This window comes from Microtus oregoni, unplaced genomic scaffold, assembly GCF_018167655.1.
Source record: "Microtus oregoni isolate MIOR12 unplaced genomic scaffold, Mior012 000006F_ref0000085, whole genome shotgun sequence".
Lineage (NCBI taxonomy): Eukaryota > Metazoa > Chordata > Mammalia > Rodentia > Cricetidae > Microtus > Microtus oregoni.
In genome coordinates this window covers 3467366-3487955 of record NW_024543065.1, presented here as the reverse complement: position 1 = coordinate 3487955, position 20590 = coordinate 3467366, and the positions used below count along the sequence as shown (strand labels likewise).

At 35.7% G+C, this 20590-nt stretch overlaps 1 protein-coding gene across 3 annotated transcripts in view; it reads right to left on the bottom strand.

The window, feature by feature from the left end:
- The window catches only part of Ahi1 (Abelson helper integration site 1), a 150254-nt gene that overhangs the window by 84144 nt on the left and 45520 nt on the right, over positions 1-20590 (bottom strand). For 2 of the 3 annotated variants that reach the window (XR_005974495.1, XM_041653426.1), the window contains exons 15-17: positions 18643-18783; positions 8698-8897; positions 1156-1182 (exon numbers count right to left, since the gene is read on the bottom strand). Coding sequence is in view for 2 of the 3 variants with exons in the window: in XM_041653426.1 (XP_041509360.1) it covers positions 1156-1182; positions 8698-8897; positions 18643-18783 (368 nt within the window). In the remaining variant the exon portion in view is untranslated. The remainder of the gene's footprint in view (positions 1-1155; positions 1183-8697; positions 8898-18642; positions 18784-20590) is intronic. The other variant, XM_041653427.1, reaches the window with a different exon arrangement.

Genomic DNA, 20590 nt, shown 5'->3' with positions numbered 1-20590 from the left:
AAGGGTATTAAGATGTGTGAATTATGTCCCAATAAAAAGCTATTTAAAATCATGCAATAAAGGTATTAGTAATGTTAATCTTTCCTAATTTTGATTTCCAAATATATAATTAATTATATTTTTGATGAATGTTGAGTCTACATTTGTTACATGCTAGGGATACAAGACGAAGATGCTACCTATCACTCTTGGTGAGTTTTCAGATTAACAGAGGACATTCTCCTTAAATACTGGTTAGGTGTATACGGACTATCTGACTCAACTGACGTGCAGACAGCGTTAGAAGTGAAGGCTACGGCACACACCGAGGTGGGGAGAGAGGGAGGAGAGGTAGAGGTCAGGGCTAGTCAGAACAACTGCTACCACTTAAGAAGATTTAGTAATCTTGGAGCTATAATCACTATAGCAATCACTGCTATCAGGAACAAGTTTCCTGAACATCTGCAGCCAAGTCAGAATAGAGCTTGTTCTCTTTTCCCCTCCCCATCTTCCTTCCCCTTGTCTATATTCGATATCCGGTTGACTTGTGATAATTAGGTAAAATGTGATGGGTCCTGACTGATACTGAGCAGCTCAGTGGTGGGGTAAGCCTAGTACTTTCTGGCATGCCTGTCTTACCCCATGTTCCTGCTATCTGGTGCAGATGCTCGGTCAACAAACTACTTTCTTCCTTTGTATGACACTGCATGAAGATCTCTTCTAGTCACCCTAATTCTCTCCCTTCCGGATGTCTCGTCTTTTACCATGTGACATATAATTCTATTTGGTAAATGACAGACTGTCTATTCCGATGAATTTTGAGAGTGGCTAAGGAGGAGGAGGAGGAAAGGATGTAAACAACTATCATTGTGACTACTAACTGCTTAAAGGTTGTGTGTAAACGTGGGCTTGCTTGTAAAAAGAGAGTGCCTGCTGTGTGCGGGACCGTACTGAAATTATATCCCGATTGCTAGGATTCCAAATCTTCAAAACTTTGAAGCTTCTGGGGTTCCACCATTATAATTTTGGTAAATTGGAAGTTTAATAAGAAATGTATACATCAGGTCAATTTTTGTAGAAGCTGCCAAGTCTACAATGGTACATTCCAGTTCTCAAGTATAGCATGAAAGAAACTGTAATTTTAAAGTTGTCTTCCTGGTGATAAAAACTACTTACTTTTGCAGCACAGGATCGTATCACCTCCTAAAAGAAATACAGTACAATAAAGAAGGATTCATAATTTTATTTAAATAAATATTGTCTCTTTTCAAAACATTCAGATGTCAATCTTCTAATAACCAAAATGAGCATTTGAAAGTATCTTTATCACCCTGGATTGTCATTCAGCATTCTTTCCAATGAGCTGCAAATAATGTGAATTCAAGAGACTTAATGACATTTTATAGTAAGACCAACCTGCCAGTGGCAAAGTCACTGATCTAAACTTCTGAGGGTCCAGTTCTGGTTGTCTCAGGAAAGATTTGGTCGCCTTAATAAGCCTGGCATAAATATCAAAATTCTGTCCTATCACAGAATTCAGCCAAAAATACAAACTGAACCTGCTAAAGTACACAGTTATTACCATAAATGGAATCAATGCCCATAATTTCCAAATTAGCAATTTTAATCTGATAAACATCTCATAAGTACTAAAGTTGATAAAGAATGGGGCAAGTAATTTTAAAAAGCAGAAAAAGGACAGTTTATAATTCACAGGATAAGGCCATAACTATCCATTTTAAAAAGAAAGTAGTAGAAATCAATGAATAATAAACAAGTTGAAAATTTGCTATTCTAGAGACAACAAATATATTATTCAACCCCAATTAGAATTAATTAACATTTATCATCAGCCTGGTATATTAAAACAAAAACAAACAAAAACCAACAACAGGCCTCAAGTCTAGAATAAAGAAATAAAGTAACAAACAAGCATAAAAGAAGAGCCCCGGGTTTTCCTTTCAGACTCAGGGTCTACAGGAGAACTGGGAACCTTGCTTGAGTCCTGGCCTGAACCTCAACTCCACTCTTCAGTCTGCGTGCATTCCTTTGCTCTCTGGGCTTCCTGGACTCATCCTCTACTACCTCCAGTGTTTGAGGAGTAACTATAACAACGTATGCAAAGCACTTAGAAAAGTACCAGAAACACATGACAACAAGGATTACTAATAATGAAATATTACATACATTAACTCTAGAGAATGAATTGCTTTTGCAATAGAAAAAATTAACCTTTCTCAATATGGAAATAAAAAGTCATTCCATTCTTATTTCTGTGACTCTACTTGGCAAGCATCTCTGTGACCACTAAGCGAGGCTCAAGTTACTGTGAAAACTGGGGCAGTCTTGAGTGGTCCAGCAGATAGAGAGATAGGTCTGCCTGTCATCTGAGGATGGTTTTTCGTAGGTTCAGGTCTACAGATCAATTACTTGTTAAACTGGTTAATCCTAACAGTTACCCAAAGTTCCGAGCAACTGTGGATGTAGTCATGAAGGCAAATCTCTGAATCTAAAAGTTAATAATGAGTGTATCCCTGAGAAACCTCGCCTGAGCTGTACAATGCCTTTTAGGTCTTACTGTGGAAGCAGCTGTCAGGTCTGCAAACTTTGAAACAAATGATTTATATGATGACTGAATGACAATGCTCTAAGGATCAGATTATCGCCTACTTCTATGTCCTTTCCTAATGAATAAACACCTATTAAATGCCTGCTGAGATGAATTTATTGTGTAGTTTAAATAATATACAAATAATACCTTAAACCCAAGTTCTATTAGAAAATATTCCTAGTTTAGTTTTTTAAAGGCTATATTGAGCTATTTATCTTTTATAGCTAGAGGGATCTATAGTGAAAATGATATTTGGAATCTACCAAGATATAGTTACAAGAAACATGATAAAAGACATTCTGATAAAAAGTATTGTAGAACACAAAAAGAACGAAGGTACCATAGGCTAAGAATACATCTTAGTTTATTCTTATACATACTACTTTATGTATAGACTGAAAGAAAATGGATCATACAAAACATAAAAACAAAAGTTTAGTAAAATATCTGGGCAGGAAAAATGTTTTCTTTCTTTCTTTTTCTTTAAGCCACAGACACTGGACAAAGATTTATTTCCAAAGGCAGCTTTTGTATTAACCCAAGACATACACATTCTGTAATTTAAAAGAGAACTCTGTGCTCAAAACTGAACAACTAAAAACATATGAATTTTCTTTCATAAAATTACTATTTCTCCTGTCTTGGATTTAATTTCTTAAAAAATATTTTTGACATTATTTTTCTTTTACACTTCTTTAATTTTCGTTTCCATTATCTGAAGATATAAAATGATATTAGAAAGCATGCCATAAGAGCTAGGTACCTTCAAGATGTCAGTTTTCAGACTGAGAGATTAGAGTGTCACTATGTCTAGTGCTTACTGGTTCTTGTGTCTACAAAACCTTGTCACACACACAAGGGCTTCTTTTATTTTATTTTCTTCTATTGGAGATGTATTTTTCTCTAAATTTTAAATAGTAACATATCTACTACAATTCCTTTTACTATGTGGAACACATCTGATTGGTTATATTAAAAACGCTATAAGGATCAAAACACTGAAACAAATAACTTAAAGTTATATGTTTTTAATTTTAATTAAGTAACATAAAAAAAGACAGAAACAAATACAATCACCCTCTACCCTACTTTCCAACTAAATCTAAACCCAGGGAAGAGTGTATCTGCACCCTGTATACCTCCTGCCGAAGGAGAAAGGGAGCAGCATGGCAAGGACTAAGGCTTGCAGTACCATTCCGGGCACGCTTGGTTTAAAAGTGTTCAAGGAGAGCACTAAGGGAGGAGGGAGGGGATAACATGTATTAAGAGCCAAGTTGGGTGCCAACTGAAGAGAAAACAGCTCATGAGCAAGGCTGCTTAGTTGGCCTTCAAGAAGCCCAAGGCTAACATTATCTAAAGGACCAAGGTCAAAGAGGCTAGTATTCTTCAGAGAGAGCCTAGGGAGCTATGCTAACAGTACACCTCATGAACAAAGCCCCCTTCCTGTCCCCATTTTCACTATTTTCCTGGTGATAGCTGCTTTCTTTGGCACTTAAGGGCAAAAAGGAAACCTCAAAATAAGGTTATGAAATATTGATTTCTACTTGGAAGTTACAAGTTTTTTCTTTTATCATTTCTTTGAGGTTTTACTATTTTCCTTTAATGTTAAATGTGTGTGTGTTCTTATAAGCTAATGAGATTTTCTTTAACACATCTTAATATTTTTCCATGTTGGTGTTTGCCACATATATGAAAATATCTATGTGTATGTATCATGTTATATATTACACATATATACATTTATATTTATCAAACAGATATCTACAATTTATTTATGTCTGGGGACAATTACTAATTTTAAGACTAGCAAGTCTTTCATTCATTTACATAAGAGAAATACTTGCAGCACATAATCCTAGGTTTGGGGTGTGTGTGGTGAAGTGACGCATATTGAATCCTGGGCTCTGGGCATAGTAAGCTGGTGCTCTGCCACTGAACTTCATGCCCATCTCCCTAGTTATTAACTGCTTATTTAACTTCTTGGTCAGTAAAGTTCTATTTGCATATGTAACCTAACATGTACGTTCTTCAGTTAACTTATGCTTATGTTTCCTAAAATTATAATTCCTTTTCCCTTTTGGTATATCTCGTTTTATGAATTTGCATCACAATATTTATACTATGTCAGCTTAAAGATGTATTTAAATATCTGGCAAGACAAGAACTATCTTAATTATTATCTGTTCTTTTACCTGGCTCATCTGGAGTAGCTGAAAATACTTCTTGGCAGGTCGCTATCATTTATATATACATGGTTTGCCTTTTGAAACCACTTATCAATAGTATACACAATTATTTAATACATATACTTCTGTTCTTATCAACAGTAACAACTATCATTATTATACTATATCTTAGACAACTCAGGAAGACTTGCATTCAGGATCTCATTGAATCTTAGAAATTCAGTTAAGGTGAGGTATATCAGAACCCTAACTTTCAGGGAGGAAGATTAGGCTTACTTGATGTACTTGAGAGTCACAAAGCAGGCATGGTTAGTCTAAGCCCTTGGACCCTAGAGGTACCCGTCGCTCCTTTACATGCATTTTTAGCATGCTGCTGAAAACAGTCCCCCACTTATCTTAGTAATTGGGTATTTTAAGTGTTAACTTTCCTCCTACCATTTGCAATGCAGAGATTTTTAAAAATTTGTCATTGAAATTCCTTTATTTTTATCTTATTCAGGGTGTCTTTTAAAATGAAATTCTCAGACCACCTTTGGACATCATTAATAAATATTCTGATTTATTCTATTTAATAAAACACAATCTAAGTTGCTGTTTCTGATGTTTTGCCTATATTGCCCTTTTCTTGTTAATGTGCATAGTCATAAATGTATGTATGTGTGTGTGGCATATACACATTTGTAGGCAGATGTGTACATCTGGAGATCAGAGAGAGGTAAATGTCAGATTTCTGCCTCTATTGATCTTCACATTATTTTTGAGACAGGGTCTTTACTGAACTTGAAGCTCAGTGATTGGTTGGCTAGCTGGCCAGTAAGCTCTATGGAGCCTATGGTCTCTGCCTGCTCAGTGCTGGGACTACAGACACACACCACCATGCATGGCAGCTTTAATGTGGGTGTTGAGGAACTGAACTTATGTCCTCATGATTGTGCAGTAAGCACATTATCCATTGACTCGTCTTCCCAGTCTTGAAATGGAATCTGGTATCCCTCTGTCTAAATGAGATGATCTTTCTCTATGAACACCAGTCTACTTTTACATTCTCATTTCGGTCTGTCCAGAAGGTTTTATGCAGCTCTATACATGAGTTCACATAGAATATCAATAGAAGGAGCTGGTAATGGTTTGGGGAAGAAAGGAATCTTTCAGGGAAGGGGAAATACAGGGTTATAGTGGGATAACACAGAAATCACAAAAGGGGAGTTAAGTGGGGTGGGAAATGGGAGGACAAGGATGAGGGGGCAACATGGGAAGGGATAACTAACACTAAGGACTTTTTAAAGGTCACATAGAAGCCTAGTACTGTAGCAGCTTCCTAAAATATATACATATATATCAATGGACTTTAGATGAAGTTACTATAAAATGTGGGTAGCAATACAATACCCCAACAGACATATCATTCCAAATAAAACTTTCAGTACCAAGAATAAGTTATGTGTTTTGAGTAATAACCCAAACTTATTTCTAGTGGGCTGACATTATGTCATTCAACTGAATGCAAATGGAATCTGGTATCCCTCTGTCTAGTTTTTATTGACTGAAAGGGCAATTTATCCTGACAACTTAACATTACTGACTATTTTTGTTTTCCATTAAAGTCTTTATAATTTTGAGCAGTACTTTCCTCTGCTTCTATCTTTAATGACTTCTTGGCCTTATGCAATAGTTTACATACAAAATTATACTATGTCATTTAGCACAAGCAGAAGCTCACCAGCCACATACACAAAATTAGTTATACCTTTTTATGTAGGAATTCTTTTAAAATAAGGAATTTTTACACTATTTATACTTGAAAAAAATCTATGAAACCTGTCTTTTGAATACAAATAGTTAATAGCTGCTTTGTTTATACAAGAAGGGTACCAACCACTACAGTGCCAAAGTTATACATCTGCTACAATAAGAGTCAACATGAGCACTTTATAGTGTATTATTAAGAGAATAGGAAGGTAAAGAGTTAGGGAAAATGTCAAAATGGTGAATCTGGAAAGATAATTAAGGGTATTGATTTATCCCCTAAAGAGGAAGACAAAAAAGAAAACAGATTCTCTATAGAAGGGAAGTATAAAAATATATGATGTGGAAATGATGGGAGAAAAGTTAGATTATTGAATCTATCTTTATTCAAAAAACAACTATTAATCTCAAAATATTTTACACTGGTATGGATTTTAGTTTATTTATATAAGTTTAAGGTCAATTTTGTTATGCTGTATGTATATTTCTAAGCTTGTTTAAGGTATGATGTTTATGCAGCTCATTTAAAAATGTAATATATAATTAAAAAGAGATTAATAGTCATCTATAATAGTCAAACTTATATCCACATTAGTTAGGCTTTTAGGTACACAAAAATATATTTCAATTAGATAGGTAATCATAAAACATTTCAAAGACCTATATAATATGGCATTTAAAATATTTTAAGAACTTAGACTTTTCTCAACAGTGATATATGTCTGTTCCTGGCAGCACCAATTACTTCAAAGAGGATAATAGGCATCGAAAAAGCTCATTACGGAGTTTGCCTTTAGTGTGGTAAGGCTAGCCATTTGGGCAAGAAAATGCTCTTGCCTGGACTGCTTGACATTATGAGGTATAAACTGGACATGCTGGACACACAGGAAAAGGACTGCTAAACTTTGCCAAAGCAAGATAGGATGGTTCTTTGGGTTCCTGATTCACAGTAGAAACTATCAGACATTCCACAGGACACAGAGGAAAGCAACTGAAAAACCTTGCCAATATAGGTGGGACAATCCTTCAAATTTCCTACTTCACTGAAAAGTTTGACAGATACTCTAGGCCGTGAGGCTGATGATGGATGCCCCAACGTTACAGAAGAACTTTGGGTTCTGACTGTCCAGGCAGCCAGATGTCTCTGTCATTTCTAGAGTTTTTCCCTCAACCATCTACTTATACTGAGTTGTGAAAATCAGCTGAGTAGACCCAGGATATAAATATGCTAAAAACTATCAGAGGTGCCTTCAAGGAGATTACAGTGAAGACAAGTTGATGTATGACTTTCTTATATGCTATGGATTGAACCAGAATAACTGTCCTCAACAGCGAGTGCCCTGACCAGCACCTAGAAACTTGCCAGAAATGAAAACTGATAGACTAAGCCAGATATATTTAGAAATAAAGCCTGGCAATTAATGCTCTAATAAGCCTGCTAGAGGACTCTGCTATACATTGAAATTCAAGAAACACTCAAACCTAAGCTTTTAGCAAGATATTACAAGGATTTGAATGCATGGACAGAAATATCTTGTTTAAGTATTATCTGTTCTCTTATGAATTAATTTCACAGTGGTTCTCAACCTGTGACCCCTTCAATAAACTTTTCTCTAAAATATTTACATTATAATTCATAACAGTAGCAAAATTATAAGTATGAAGTAGCAATGAACATAATTTTATGGTTGGTGGGTTACCACAACATGAGGAACTGTATTAAAAGGTTGCAGCATTAGGAAGGTTGAGAACCACTTCTCTAGAAGTTTTGGCAGGGAAAATTCATAGGACGAGTGTCTAAACCTAATAGTCCCTACCCTCGATGATCCTATTATGCAGAGCTCACATGGTGGCTTCTCTTCCTTTCCTAAGAAATCAAACTGCATGTGTGTGACAAGTGCTAGGTATGATTCTTTGTTTCAGGATCCTTTCTTATTATGTCTTGACCTGGTCTCTAAAGAAATGTCAAGTCCTAATAGTTGACCAAACTTAAATTTGTATGCTGCAAATAACAGCTTCCTAACTACTACTTGGAAAGAACTACATAAGAATAAAAAAAATTAAGAAATTAACTACCTGCCTTATGTTAATCTTTGTTGGCATGGCAAAAGTAATGGTTTTAAATTTTCAATTACCATAAACAAACAAACAAACAAACAAATAAAATAAACATACTGTGACAGTTTCGAGTCTCTGCTTCACAAGTTGAATTTTTCTTGATGAATTATTTTCAGTGTTGACAAATTCATCAATCTGAAAAGAGCCTTGAGGGGGCAGTTTAGGACAGGTGCATAAAGCATCCTGACTTTGATGGATGCCAGGCAATGGGAGTGTCCCACTATACCGTTTGAACATTTCAGCCTCTTGCTGGGCTACTAAAAAGAAAAAAGAACCTAAAATTAGCAAAAAGATAATAAAATATTTAAGACATGAAATGATAACATTTAACAAACAGCCAGAAATTGAACAGTACATTTTAATTGCTAGGTGTCAAGAATGGCAAGATAAAAATTTGTAGGCAATATGAAATCAAGGAAAATTTATAATTTCACGTCAAGTAAATTTATAATTGATCTTTGAAAGTAATCCAAATTGAGATATAAGCCTAATATATACTTACATACATACATATATATATTTCAAATATTTACTAATGATGCAAAATGATAAAAACAATCACTCACAAATACATAGGCCTAAACCATTTTTATCTCTTCCAGTTTTATACATACATCTATGTAAAAATATCAAAATGTAAGTATAGTTTAAATTTTTGTCAATTTAAATACAAAAGGTTTCAAATACTTATAATTACCATTTTAAATGTTTTATAATAAGTAAGAATTATAATTCTAAAACACTCCCCTGTCACTAAATATTTACGATGTTTGTCTTTTCATGTTGTAGATATTGCATGAAAAATTACTTTCATAGTTGGCTTTATTTTTGAACATAACTTTTGTCTTGGATTAAATCCCTAGATTGAGACAGAGGCCTGAGTGGTTGGTGTGTTTTGAGAATAGTGGTCAACTATGGTAACTAGTGATGGGAGGAAGATCTTCATTGCACTATAACTATGGTTACTATGGTAATCAGTGATGAGAGGAAGATCTTCACTGCACTATGGTAACTATGGTAACTAGTGATGAGAGGAAGATCTTAATTGCACTATGGTAACTATGGTAACCAGTGATGAGAGAAACATCTTTACTGCACTATGGTAACTATGGTAACCAGTGATGAGAGGAGCATCTTCACTGCACTTTAGGGTTCATAAAATGCACTCAAATACACTATCTTACTTGACTGGATAAATAAATCTGAAAAAATTAACTCAAAGGAGAAAAATACATAAAGTTATCATTTAAAAACTATTTTCTTAATTATACAATACTGAAATGGAGGGCTTTCTAAAAATGACATGAAAGGAAAGAAATCAAAACATTAACTCAATGGACAAGTATTCTGTATACTCTTAAAATTACAAACAGAAACGTGAGGTAGTATGTGTGTGTGTACATCTGTGTGAATGTTTCAAAAAAAAGATTTATTATATTTCATAGATATTTATTATAGGGTTATGTGAGTCATAAAAAGTTAGGAAATATCAATATGATTATGAAAAAATAAGATCAGCTTGTTTCATAACCATTTAAATCTTCAGACAAATAAAGTCCTACAAGGCTAGAAATTAAAAAGCAAATGAAAGGCAATAAGTTTTTATCTTTTGGGATAAAAATGGAATAAAGGGAACTTGAAATCACTAAATAATGAACAAATCATATGAGGGAAAAAATGAACAGATTTCTTTGCAAGAAATATTTTTCTATGTAATATAAGACAGGAGAAAAAACAAAGGCACCTAAGGAATAAAATTTAGGAAGACATTGACTCCTTAATAGTAGGCCTATTAAAATATCTGTATGAAATAAAAACAAAAAAACAAGCAAAAAATACTCATAAGCCACAAGAGCTAGGAACTTCAGTTAGGTTACAGAACATGAAAGAAATATACAAAAATTAACTGGATGGCTAAACAAAATTAGCTGTTTTCATAATGGTAAACAGATCAACAGAACAGAGAACCCATCGCATATAGAGACAAGCAGTAAAGGTGACTGTGAAGGACAAACTTTTCATCAAATGGCATTGGGACAGTTGGACACTTTTAGATGAAAAGAATGAACTTTGACCCATACTTCATGCCATGTATTAAAATTAAAATGAAGCACAGATGCAAGCAGAAAACATAGAGTTATGAAAGTTATAGAATGAAACACAGAAAAATCAATCTGGAGCTTTGAGTATGCAAAAATTTCTTAGATACGGAACTAAAATCCATGAAAAAACAAACTGATAATCTGTATTTCAAATTTTCAAACTTCTGCTGATCAAGGTGTTAAGTAAATAGAAGACAGGACAAGCACTGGGAGGAATATCTAAATCATATGCCATAGAGCATTTGCATGGAGAACTCTCAAATCAAAACTGAAAAAAAAAAAAAGAAAAGAAGCCAACTTAAACAAAACAAAACATGGTCACCAATGTAAACGGATACTGAAGAAGCTCCAACAAGGGCAGACAGGCACCTAAGAAAGCAGTCGGCATCACCAGTCAGCAGGGATGCGCAGATCAGAACTAGGGCATAGCAGCAAGCCTGTCAGTCAGAATGGCTAAAATGACAAAGACCTGCCATGTCAGATTTGGCAAGGATCTGAAGAAGCTGGAACACTTCAAGGGGAAATGTGATTTTTGCTTTTCAATGAGACAGTCTTTGTATAGTGGAGGCTGGCTTCGAACTCACTACCTGCCTGCCTCCATCTCCTGAGTAATGAGATTACAGGTGTATACTGCCATGCCTAATGGCTTAAGAAAATGCATCTGCAATATTATTCTGACCTTTCATTTTTATGAACTTACATGAGGAAAATGAAAGCATTTTCCAAAATAAAAACTTATAAACGCAGCAGATTTCTTCATAGTGGCTAAAAGCTGCACATAAGAGGAAGAGCATCAATAGACAACAGATGCACAGACTGTCGTGACCCTCTAGAATGAAGCAATAGCAGGCAATTAAAAGTATGAGCTATTGATAAATGGTAAAACATAAATGAAATTCAAATAATTAAGAATGAAAAAGCCAGACTTAAAAGAATTCAAGGAATATACAGCATCATTTATTAAAAACAATTCTGGAACATGGAAACCAGCCCAGAGTGCTTTCAAGGAATGAGAAGAGGAGGAAAGCAATTAAAATGGGGCAGAAAGCAACTCAAGAATGGTAGGTGTGCTCATTGTTTTGACTTGAGGTGATGGCCTTGCAAGTACATAAATTATCAAAGCATATATTTAAAATCCAGACAGTATATTGTATGTAAATGATCCCAATAAAGCTGTATACACACACACACACACACACACACACACACACACACGCAAATGGCACAACAAAGATCAAAGTGGGTAACTGCTTTTGATATGAGGACAGGACCCACAACAATCCAGTTAAAATGAATAATCTAACAGGAAAACAGAACCATAGAACACCATATACCACATATATAAACATATACCACAATTACTGTCTAAAATTATTTAAATAAATTATTGATGTGTGTGTTGGTGTTCTTTTGCAGTCAAAAGAAGAACTATGTAGCAAACAGCTAACAAAGAAGAAAACAGTAGTAAAAATGCAAATAAAATATGCCTTTTTTCCTGTCTAACTGACTGATGTACTTCTAGACAATTTTTCCTAAGGAAAAAAATGGATAAGAAAGGTATACACTTAAACATATACCACAATTACTGTCTAAAATTATTTAAATAAATTATTGATGTGTGTGTTGGTGTGAGAGAGAGATAAAATGGAATATCACGGAATATCACCACTGATTATCAAGTACAGTTATTGCCATAAAATAATATAAAGTAGGTTTAAAAGTATGTGTGTGTGTTTGAGAAAGGATCTCTCTATGTAGCCTTAGCTGTCTTAGAACTTGCTATGTAGACCAGGTGTGTCCAAAATTCACATAAACTTGTCTGCCTCTGCCTCTTTGGGTACTGGGTTTAAAGGCATGAAGCATCAGCCAGATTCTAAAATAACATATACAGCATGAGCATAAAACATGGGGCATTTTAAAGTAAAAGTTATCTATGAGATATCGTGCCTGTAGAAAATACATATTTTGATATCCATACACAACTTCATCTATGCAAACTGAAGAGAAGAGCCAGCTAATACCTAGAGTTCTCTCTTCAGACCATGCTGGATGAGTTCCAGAGGACAGGGCCCTGGGAGCAGGCCTGCTGACTATTCCAACTGTCAATGACCACAATTTCTCAGTACCGATATTCTGTCTGTAAGTGCAAGGGTTGCCACTGCACGTCAATTTTTTCTTTTTTCCATTTGACTCCACATTTTTGTGTATATTTTTAAATTATTCCAGAGTAACAAGAACATTTACTTCACCTTCAGTTATTCAAAGATAGCTTTAAAAAATGAGGAACTCCAAAGCTGTAGAAAAGACTAAAGAGTAGTGCTCCACGTGCCGGCACTTGGAAGGCCTGCCTCTAGAGCTGAGAAGTCAATGAACAGCATGTTTGATGATCTCTGCCTTCTCTGTTTTGAAAATGTGCTATCAACCTTCAATTATCTTCTTGCTGTATGTAAAGCTACATCTAAGAAGAGCCTGTCATTCTAACTTACTACATTTCCTGAGATTCTGTATTTGCCAACCATAGTTTCACCCTCTGAGAAGCAGTCACAAGGATGGCCAAGAAGTACACATACTGGTATCACTAACAAGTTAACGGGATTTAACTATTTTTTCTCTTTTTCTTTTCATTAAGCCATTTTTCCTAAGTATTATGATATCCTAAAAATGTATTAACTTTTCTCTTTCAAAGATTCTAAACTGATAATCAAAATAGCAAAAGGCACTGACTAAACATGTCTTTCAATTTTTTCAAAGTAGATATAACAACGGTATTAAACTATTGTAAATGGAGTAAAATAGCAAAACTCCAAATACCCTATGAAGCCCTGTTAACATTTTATATAAAAAGCTGGATTTCAGGCAGTCATTTCAATACCTGACTGTATCACCAAGTCAGCATCCTCTGTTCCTTGACGAGGACCATCACAGTCTGCAGAAGTATTCACAAAGTGTACTTTCTCAGACTACATACAGATGCTGCTTGTGAGTGCTTCAGTCCCCATACCACACAAACACCGATGAACACAACTGCTTAGGACATTGGGTTTTCAGTGTAAAATAGTTGGTAATAGATAACTTTTGGATTTTCCTTCAAGCTCTATGCTTGTAATAATTTGGAGGCTTCCAAGTTACTTTTAGGCTCCAGTTAGAGATCATGTTGCAATTAGATAGCCCTGTTTTTCTATTTTATCACATTTTTTTCTTTGTGCTAATCAATTCTGTCCGTTAAAGACTCAGCTCTGAAATAACCTGCTATGTTTAAAGCTCACACTTTTAATATTTACATCCTCACCCTTTCATCCCTTTTTAAAAAATGCCCACACACATGTACTAAAGCAGGCTTGGAGAACACAGAGACTCCTTTTGGGGTTCAAACCTCTTGGAGGTGAACCAGTTACTGCAGGGAGCTAAGTGGCATGGCAGAGGAAGGGACAAGGTGTCAGGAACATGAAGGTGGCAACTGTTATTTACTTAAAAGAATGTTAGGACCCTGAAATGCTTACAGCTTGTCTCCACAGGCTGCCTACAAATGCCCTGCAGTAAGTGCTGCTCCTTCCTGTTGTCTTCCTAGCCATACTATACTGTGCAGCTGGAAGTGTGTGACATGGGCCACTATAGAAAAACCACCAGCATTGCCTACTGAAGCCTGGGCCATGACCTTTGTCAGTTCCTAAGCTCATGCCTTGCTTTATAGTCTCACTGTATCGTCTGATAAAATATGAGGTAAGACTGAGTGTGTATTAGTTTCACTCCACAGCTTAGAAAAAGATGCATACATACATTTGCTGAGGGTTGAACAAGGCTGCTGTCAGCCCTGGTCACATTGGGGCCCCTCTGCTGTACTTTACAAGGCACCCAGTTAAGCATAAAAAAGGCCCAGGGAAGAATTCATAGTTCTTTTTGATGCTCAAGACCATCATGTTGATAAGTTTTTCATATTTCCTTAGTCATTGAATGTTATTGGCTTTAAAAACCAAGAATCCATTATATGAGAAATAATAAATACTTCAGAATACAATAAAGCACCTTCAACAGGCCTTAAAATGTGGCAGATTTAATTTTTAATGTCTTCTACTAAAAATAAATATTTAAAATCCCATCCTATAATCAGTACTATCTGGTAAAATTTCATAAAAACATGAGAATTATAATATCTGAGCCTGATTTAGAAGCATAAATGATAATAAGCTGTGGCTATTAAATTCCTATCACTTAGATATATGAAGACAACAGCCAGACAGCCTAGAACCAAATGGTAGCTGTACCAAGAACTATTTCTTCATTCTTCTGTGGCTTGAGTTTCGCTATCTGCAAAAAGGTGACAATCTTTTTCAAGTATTTTGGAAGTATTCTATAAGAAAGCAAATGATATCAATTTTACTAATGATGTCTTTCTATATTTTCATAAAATTTAATAAATAATTCTATTGCATAAGAATTTTAACTTTTAATGCAAACATGTACTGAACAGGAACTATGCTAAACTTAGTACTTTATAAACACTATAGGCAATTATCAGCTTGACAGATAGGGTCTCTTCCAGGACAGGCCAGCCTTGAATGTTCTATGTGCCTCAGGATGACCTAGAAGTCATAATCTTCCTGTCTCTATCTGCCAAGTGCTACAATTTCAGGCATGCACCCGTGCTCAGCTATAACAAATTTTACGAACTAAAAGGTGTGTATTTCCTGCACTATGGGAAAGCGTTCCATGGAGTGAAAAATAAAGCCACCACAGTGACAATGCAGATCACTGATGAATACAAATTCTACTTCTGAAATTCTACAACTGTAGGAATGGTCTTTCAGTTTGACTAAGGTTTTTCCAGTACTTTAACCAATTATGTAAAAAGAATGAAGGCTAGCAGTGAGCAGGAAAATCTGAGTCTGATTTCTGGTTTTATAGCATATCTAAAGCTTCAAAAGGTTCCTACTACCTCAGAAAGACAGTATTACAGTCCTTTAGAGGAGACACTGCCACCTAGTGAGAACTCAGGCTCCTTACCTAGGAATAACAATAGTAAGAGTTTGTCAAACAGACTTGACCCTACCTACAAAACTGCATGAACAGTCAGTATATGTCACTATTCAGGCTAGGTACTAGTAATAAACAAATGAACAAGTCTATATTTTTGTTTCCTACAAGGTATAAAAATGCCATAAAAATACATATCCCACAGAGAAACTGATACTATATAGAAAAGTTTTAATATTCAAAAGTGAATTCATTAGGTCATTTGCTAGTAAGTAAATTTAGTGGGCAAATAAGAGTCCAGATTTTAAGAACAGTCTATGTTGATTCAACTCCTATATCCTGTGATATAGTGTGAAAACAACATTTATGTCATAAAACCATTGTGAACAATTTAAACACACACAAACGCACACAAATTTGTTAAAACATACTGCTATGTAGGCACTATAATTATTCTTAAATGTGTAGTGACATTACAGAGATATAAGTAGACAAACAATGTTTAATAACAAAACATTTATTGCTAAAGTCTGGCTTCATAAACTTAATTCAGCAGAAACCGTTTCTCTGCCCAGCACTTTGTTATGGGAATCCTCAGTGTACATTATTTGTGGTACCCTGTGACTAAACTTTGTATCACTAGATGATTAACCCTTTCAACACCAGGCAAATAAGACTGCCTTCTGAAAGTAAAAATCATATTTCTTACCCAAAAAAAAAAAAAGCAAAAAGTCAGTAGAATGAAAGACTCAAAAGACCACAAGCTGAACATATGCTCTGCAGGGAAAGACTCCTGCTGACTCTTCGCAGGTTCTGCTAGAACTGAAAGAAGGTGACACATTCAGCTACCACTCTGGTCTCATTTGGGGCTTATTTAACTTACAAAAAAAATGAACTGTTTCTTTTTCCTTGAAAATTTCAGAAGCTATTTTAAAGTAACCTAGCCATTCTGTTTCTTTTGAACTGTGTATCATTAAAACTTAGTAAAACCACATATGAACTTCATTCTCAGAAAATATATTTTGAGCAAAATACCTTTGTTAAGAAATAAAGTATAGTGCAAAACACTAATAGGTTAATTAAACATTAAATTTTAATGAAAAATGTAAAGATTATGTAAACTACTGATTGCAGTCTTTATTCAGTGTGTAAAACCCTTCAGACACTGAAATAACTCTTGTTTCTGTTGTATCTAAACCATTCAAAAGAACTGAACCAAGTCTTAGATGGCTTGAGGTTATTTAACTTCTTCCTAAGCTTCCCCTTTTTAAAAATAGGCAACAAAGAGTCTGGGGAATATGTTGAAACATTTTCAGCTTAAATTCTTTTTGTAAAGGTGTAGTATATCAAAACTGTGCTTTAAATATGCTGCATAAACTAACTGCTGTCAGGTGCTGTTTCTCAGATATCATCATTCTGAGATGCTTGCCCAAACCCTTCCTTCTGTAGTCAAAGACAATGTGGATACAGTTGGGCTGGGCTGGCATGTGGGTTAATAATAGGAAAGAATGACTAACAGAGTAAAGGGGAAGACTGTCTTTTCCAATTCCATTCCACAGAGAGATGCTGCTGGCTGTTAAAGCATAAATTCCTGTAAAGTTCCGTGGCTACTGCTGGATGAGCAGAAACACGAATATTAATTTTGGTTTCTTCAACTAGAGTGCATCTCACTTTACGGGGCTCCGTTACAGCCACTGTCTCGGAGTCCTTAGAGCTCTCTTTGGGAGGGGGCACTATTACTAGAAGTCTTTCAAGAGATGAAAGAGTGGAGGGTCAGAAAGGCAGGAGGCAGTAGCTAAGGGCGCAGAAGTGAGCAGAGCAGGCCCTGGGATCCATGCTACTGTCCAGCTAAAGCCCCTCCTCCTTTCTGAGCCAAGGAACTCTTCTAGCAATGAAGAGAGGGAAGCTACGTGAAGACTAAAACAGAGCGGAACTTAACTAATCTTCACAGTGAAATTTCAAAAGTCTAAAAAACAAATTATAAACTGAATGAAGATGGTTGTGAAATCGCCTAAGAGTCTGAGGCAATAACTGTGCTCTCTTTTTGTGGAGAGTAGTTCCAATCCTATAGTAATCAGGGGCAACTCTTCAGTCCATGGGAAAGCTAGAATGGGGCAGGCAACTGTTTCAGGATACTTCTTAGAGCGAGATGCCAGCTTTGGCCACTGGCTGACCTGAGAAACCTATTGGCCTTCTCTGTAACAGGGCAGCACAACTTTGCTAACAGCTGCTAGTAATACCTTAATGGTACTCATTGCCTGACAGCTTATCACTAGCCTCACCAGTTCCTAAACTTGAATATGAATGCAAAAATCATTTCTTCTCTATAAGGATCACTAAGAGAAAAACCTTCATTTCCTGCATTCATTTTTAAGATAATTTATTGGAAAATGTATACTATAATCTGTACCACGAACAAAACCTTCAGGTTTATACCAGCTCAATTGTCTAATCACATGTATCATAGCCTTAGATAATTCAACATATTTCACTAAAGTATGATTACAGCTTTACATGAATAACACCCACACAATTGTATACTTCCATGTATATAAGTATTATATATATCACTCTAGCTTATCAAAATACTGAACGATGTTATATCATAGTCAAATTAAAGCAAAGAAAATAATAAAGACTTTTTTTATTTTTTACAATTAATATATGGAGGTTATAAAATATTTCTGAGAAATATCGTGCAATTAGAAAAGCAAAATCCTAATTTCAGGACAGAAAGTAAATATTTAAAAAACAACATAAATCCAAATAATTTTATAATTAACCTATGCCATCTTTTTGGCTCTTCTGTATAGTATAGTCAAAAAGACTACGTCAATTGAAAGAACTGCTGATAAATTTTATAGTGCTCATGCTATCTGGTCCATTATAAAAGTAACCATTACGTCATTTGCATAGGCAGTGGACTTACCATGGAAATCATAAACATAAAGAAGAACTGGCTCACTCTGCCCAAATGCACAAAATGCAACCATATTTTCAAACGGATGGTAGGATATGTCTCGAATAGTTGACTTGAATGGCAGGTCTGAATACATTGCTACTTGTTCTCCTAAAGAGGAAAGAAATGCAACAGCTTGTACTATGTCACATATTTCTCATTCCAAGATTATTCTATACCTTACGTGAAAATACAGCATGAGGCTCACATTATTTGCATAAAAAGCTCAAATACTTGTAGGTGCTGAGCACCACTGTGATGAATAATTATGTCTATTTTGCATTTTATTGGCTTCTTTCTGCGTTTTAATCCAAGCTTTTCAATTTTGGGGAAACAAAACACACATGAAGTGTTCTGATGGGACCAGGTATGTATGCCTGAGAGAGACCTGAGAAAAGTGAGAAAACTATAAGTAACAAAGAATTTGGTAAAACTGGGGAGGGATCATAAAACTCTGTAGTTGAAGAAATTCTCTAGACAGGGAAGAATTGGCAAGGGCTCAATTTTTCTGTTTTACTTTTTTTCCTAGAGGCTGAGGTGTTAACTGATTGAAAGGTCTGTCTTATGTCTAGAGCTAGTAGACACAAACAGAAGTCACCGAAACCTAGGAAATCAGCCAGAAGTCAAAAGGCACCAGAACCATTCATCAGAAATCATCAGTGCTCACCCACCTATCTACCCACTTACAATTCAGCTTACCGTGTTCTGTGTTTTGTATTACAGTATTCATGAGATACTTTTCAAGCATCTGCACTATCTTATTGGTACAGAAAGAATAAATCTGGATTTATAATGTGAAATTCTAAATTTACAAAGACATTAAAGCAATCAAGAACAAATTTAATATGTATTTAGAATACAAATGAATTTAATCAAAAGCTATCTGTTGTGGACTGATTAAAACATTCCCTGTGAGCTCGTGAGTTTGAATATTTGAGTACTTGGCTTCCAGCTGGTACTGCTTTTGAAGGTTCTGAAACCTTTAGGTGGAAGAGGACGTAGAGGAGGGGAGGAGGAGGTGGAGGAAGAAGAGGTGGAAGAGGTGGCACTGAGGATGGGCTTTGAAGTTTTCTAGTAGTCCTGTTTCCTGGTCACTAGTCCTATTTCCTGGTCATTAGTCAGTCCCCCTCCCTCTCTTTTTCTCCCTCTCCGTGTGTGTGTGTGTGGGGGGGGGGTGTCCTCACCTTATATCTTATTTGAGAAAGAATCTTTTGCTTGCCTCTTCAGAAGCCAGACTAACTGGTCCAAGAGCTTCTGGTATTTTTTTCCACCTCTGCCTCCCTTTTGCCATAGGAATGCTTGGATACAGATAGGTGTCACTGATTCTGGGTTTACATGGTTTCTGGGGATTCAAACTATATCCCCACACTTACATGACAAACACCTTTTTTTATTTACTGAACTATTCCCTCAGCCCCTGACTCTCTGCTTCCAACTTGCTCATGTGAGCAGTAAACTCCTGCTCCTGCCAGTATGCCTTCCTCACCACTGATGTTCTATCCCTGGAGCTGCGAGCTAAAAGCACACCATTCCTTCCTTACATTGCTTCTTTCAGGGGTTTTGTTACCGTGATGAGAAAAGTAACGAATATACTACCCGATTTTAAAACACAAAGTCAGATTTAAAACACAAAGGCATATTTTTCTTAAGAATATAAAAAACTGGGCCAGAGAGATGGCTCAGTGGTTAAGAGCATTGCCTGCTCTTCCAAAGGGCCTGAGTACAATTCCCGGCAACCATATGGTGGCTCACAATCACCTGTAATGAGGACTGGGGCCCTCTTCTGGCCTGCAGTCATACAGACAGAATATTGTATACATAATAATTAAATATTTTAAAAAAGGGGGGGCTGGAGAGATGGCTCAGAGGTTAAGAGCATTACCTGCTCTTCCAAAGGTCCTGAGTTCAATTCCCAGCA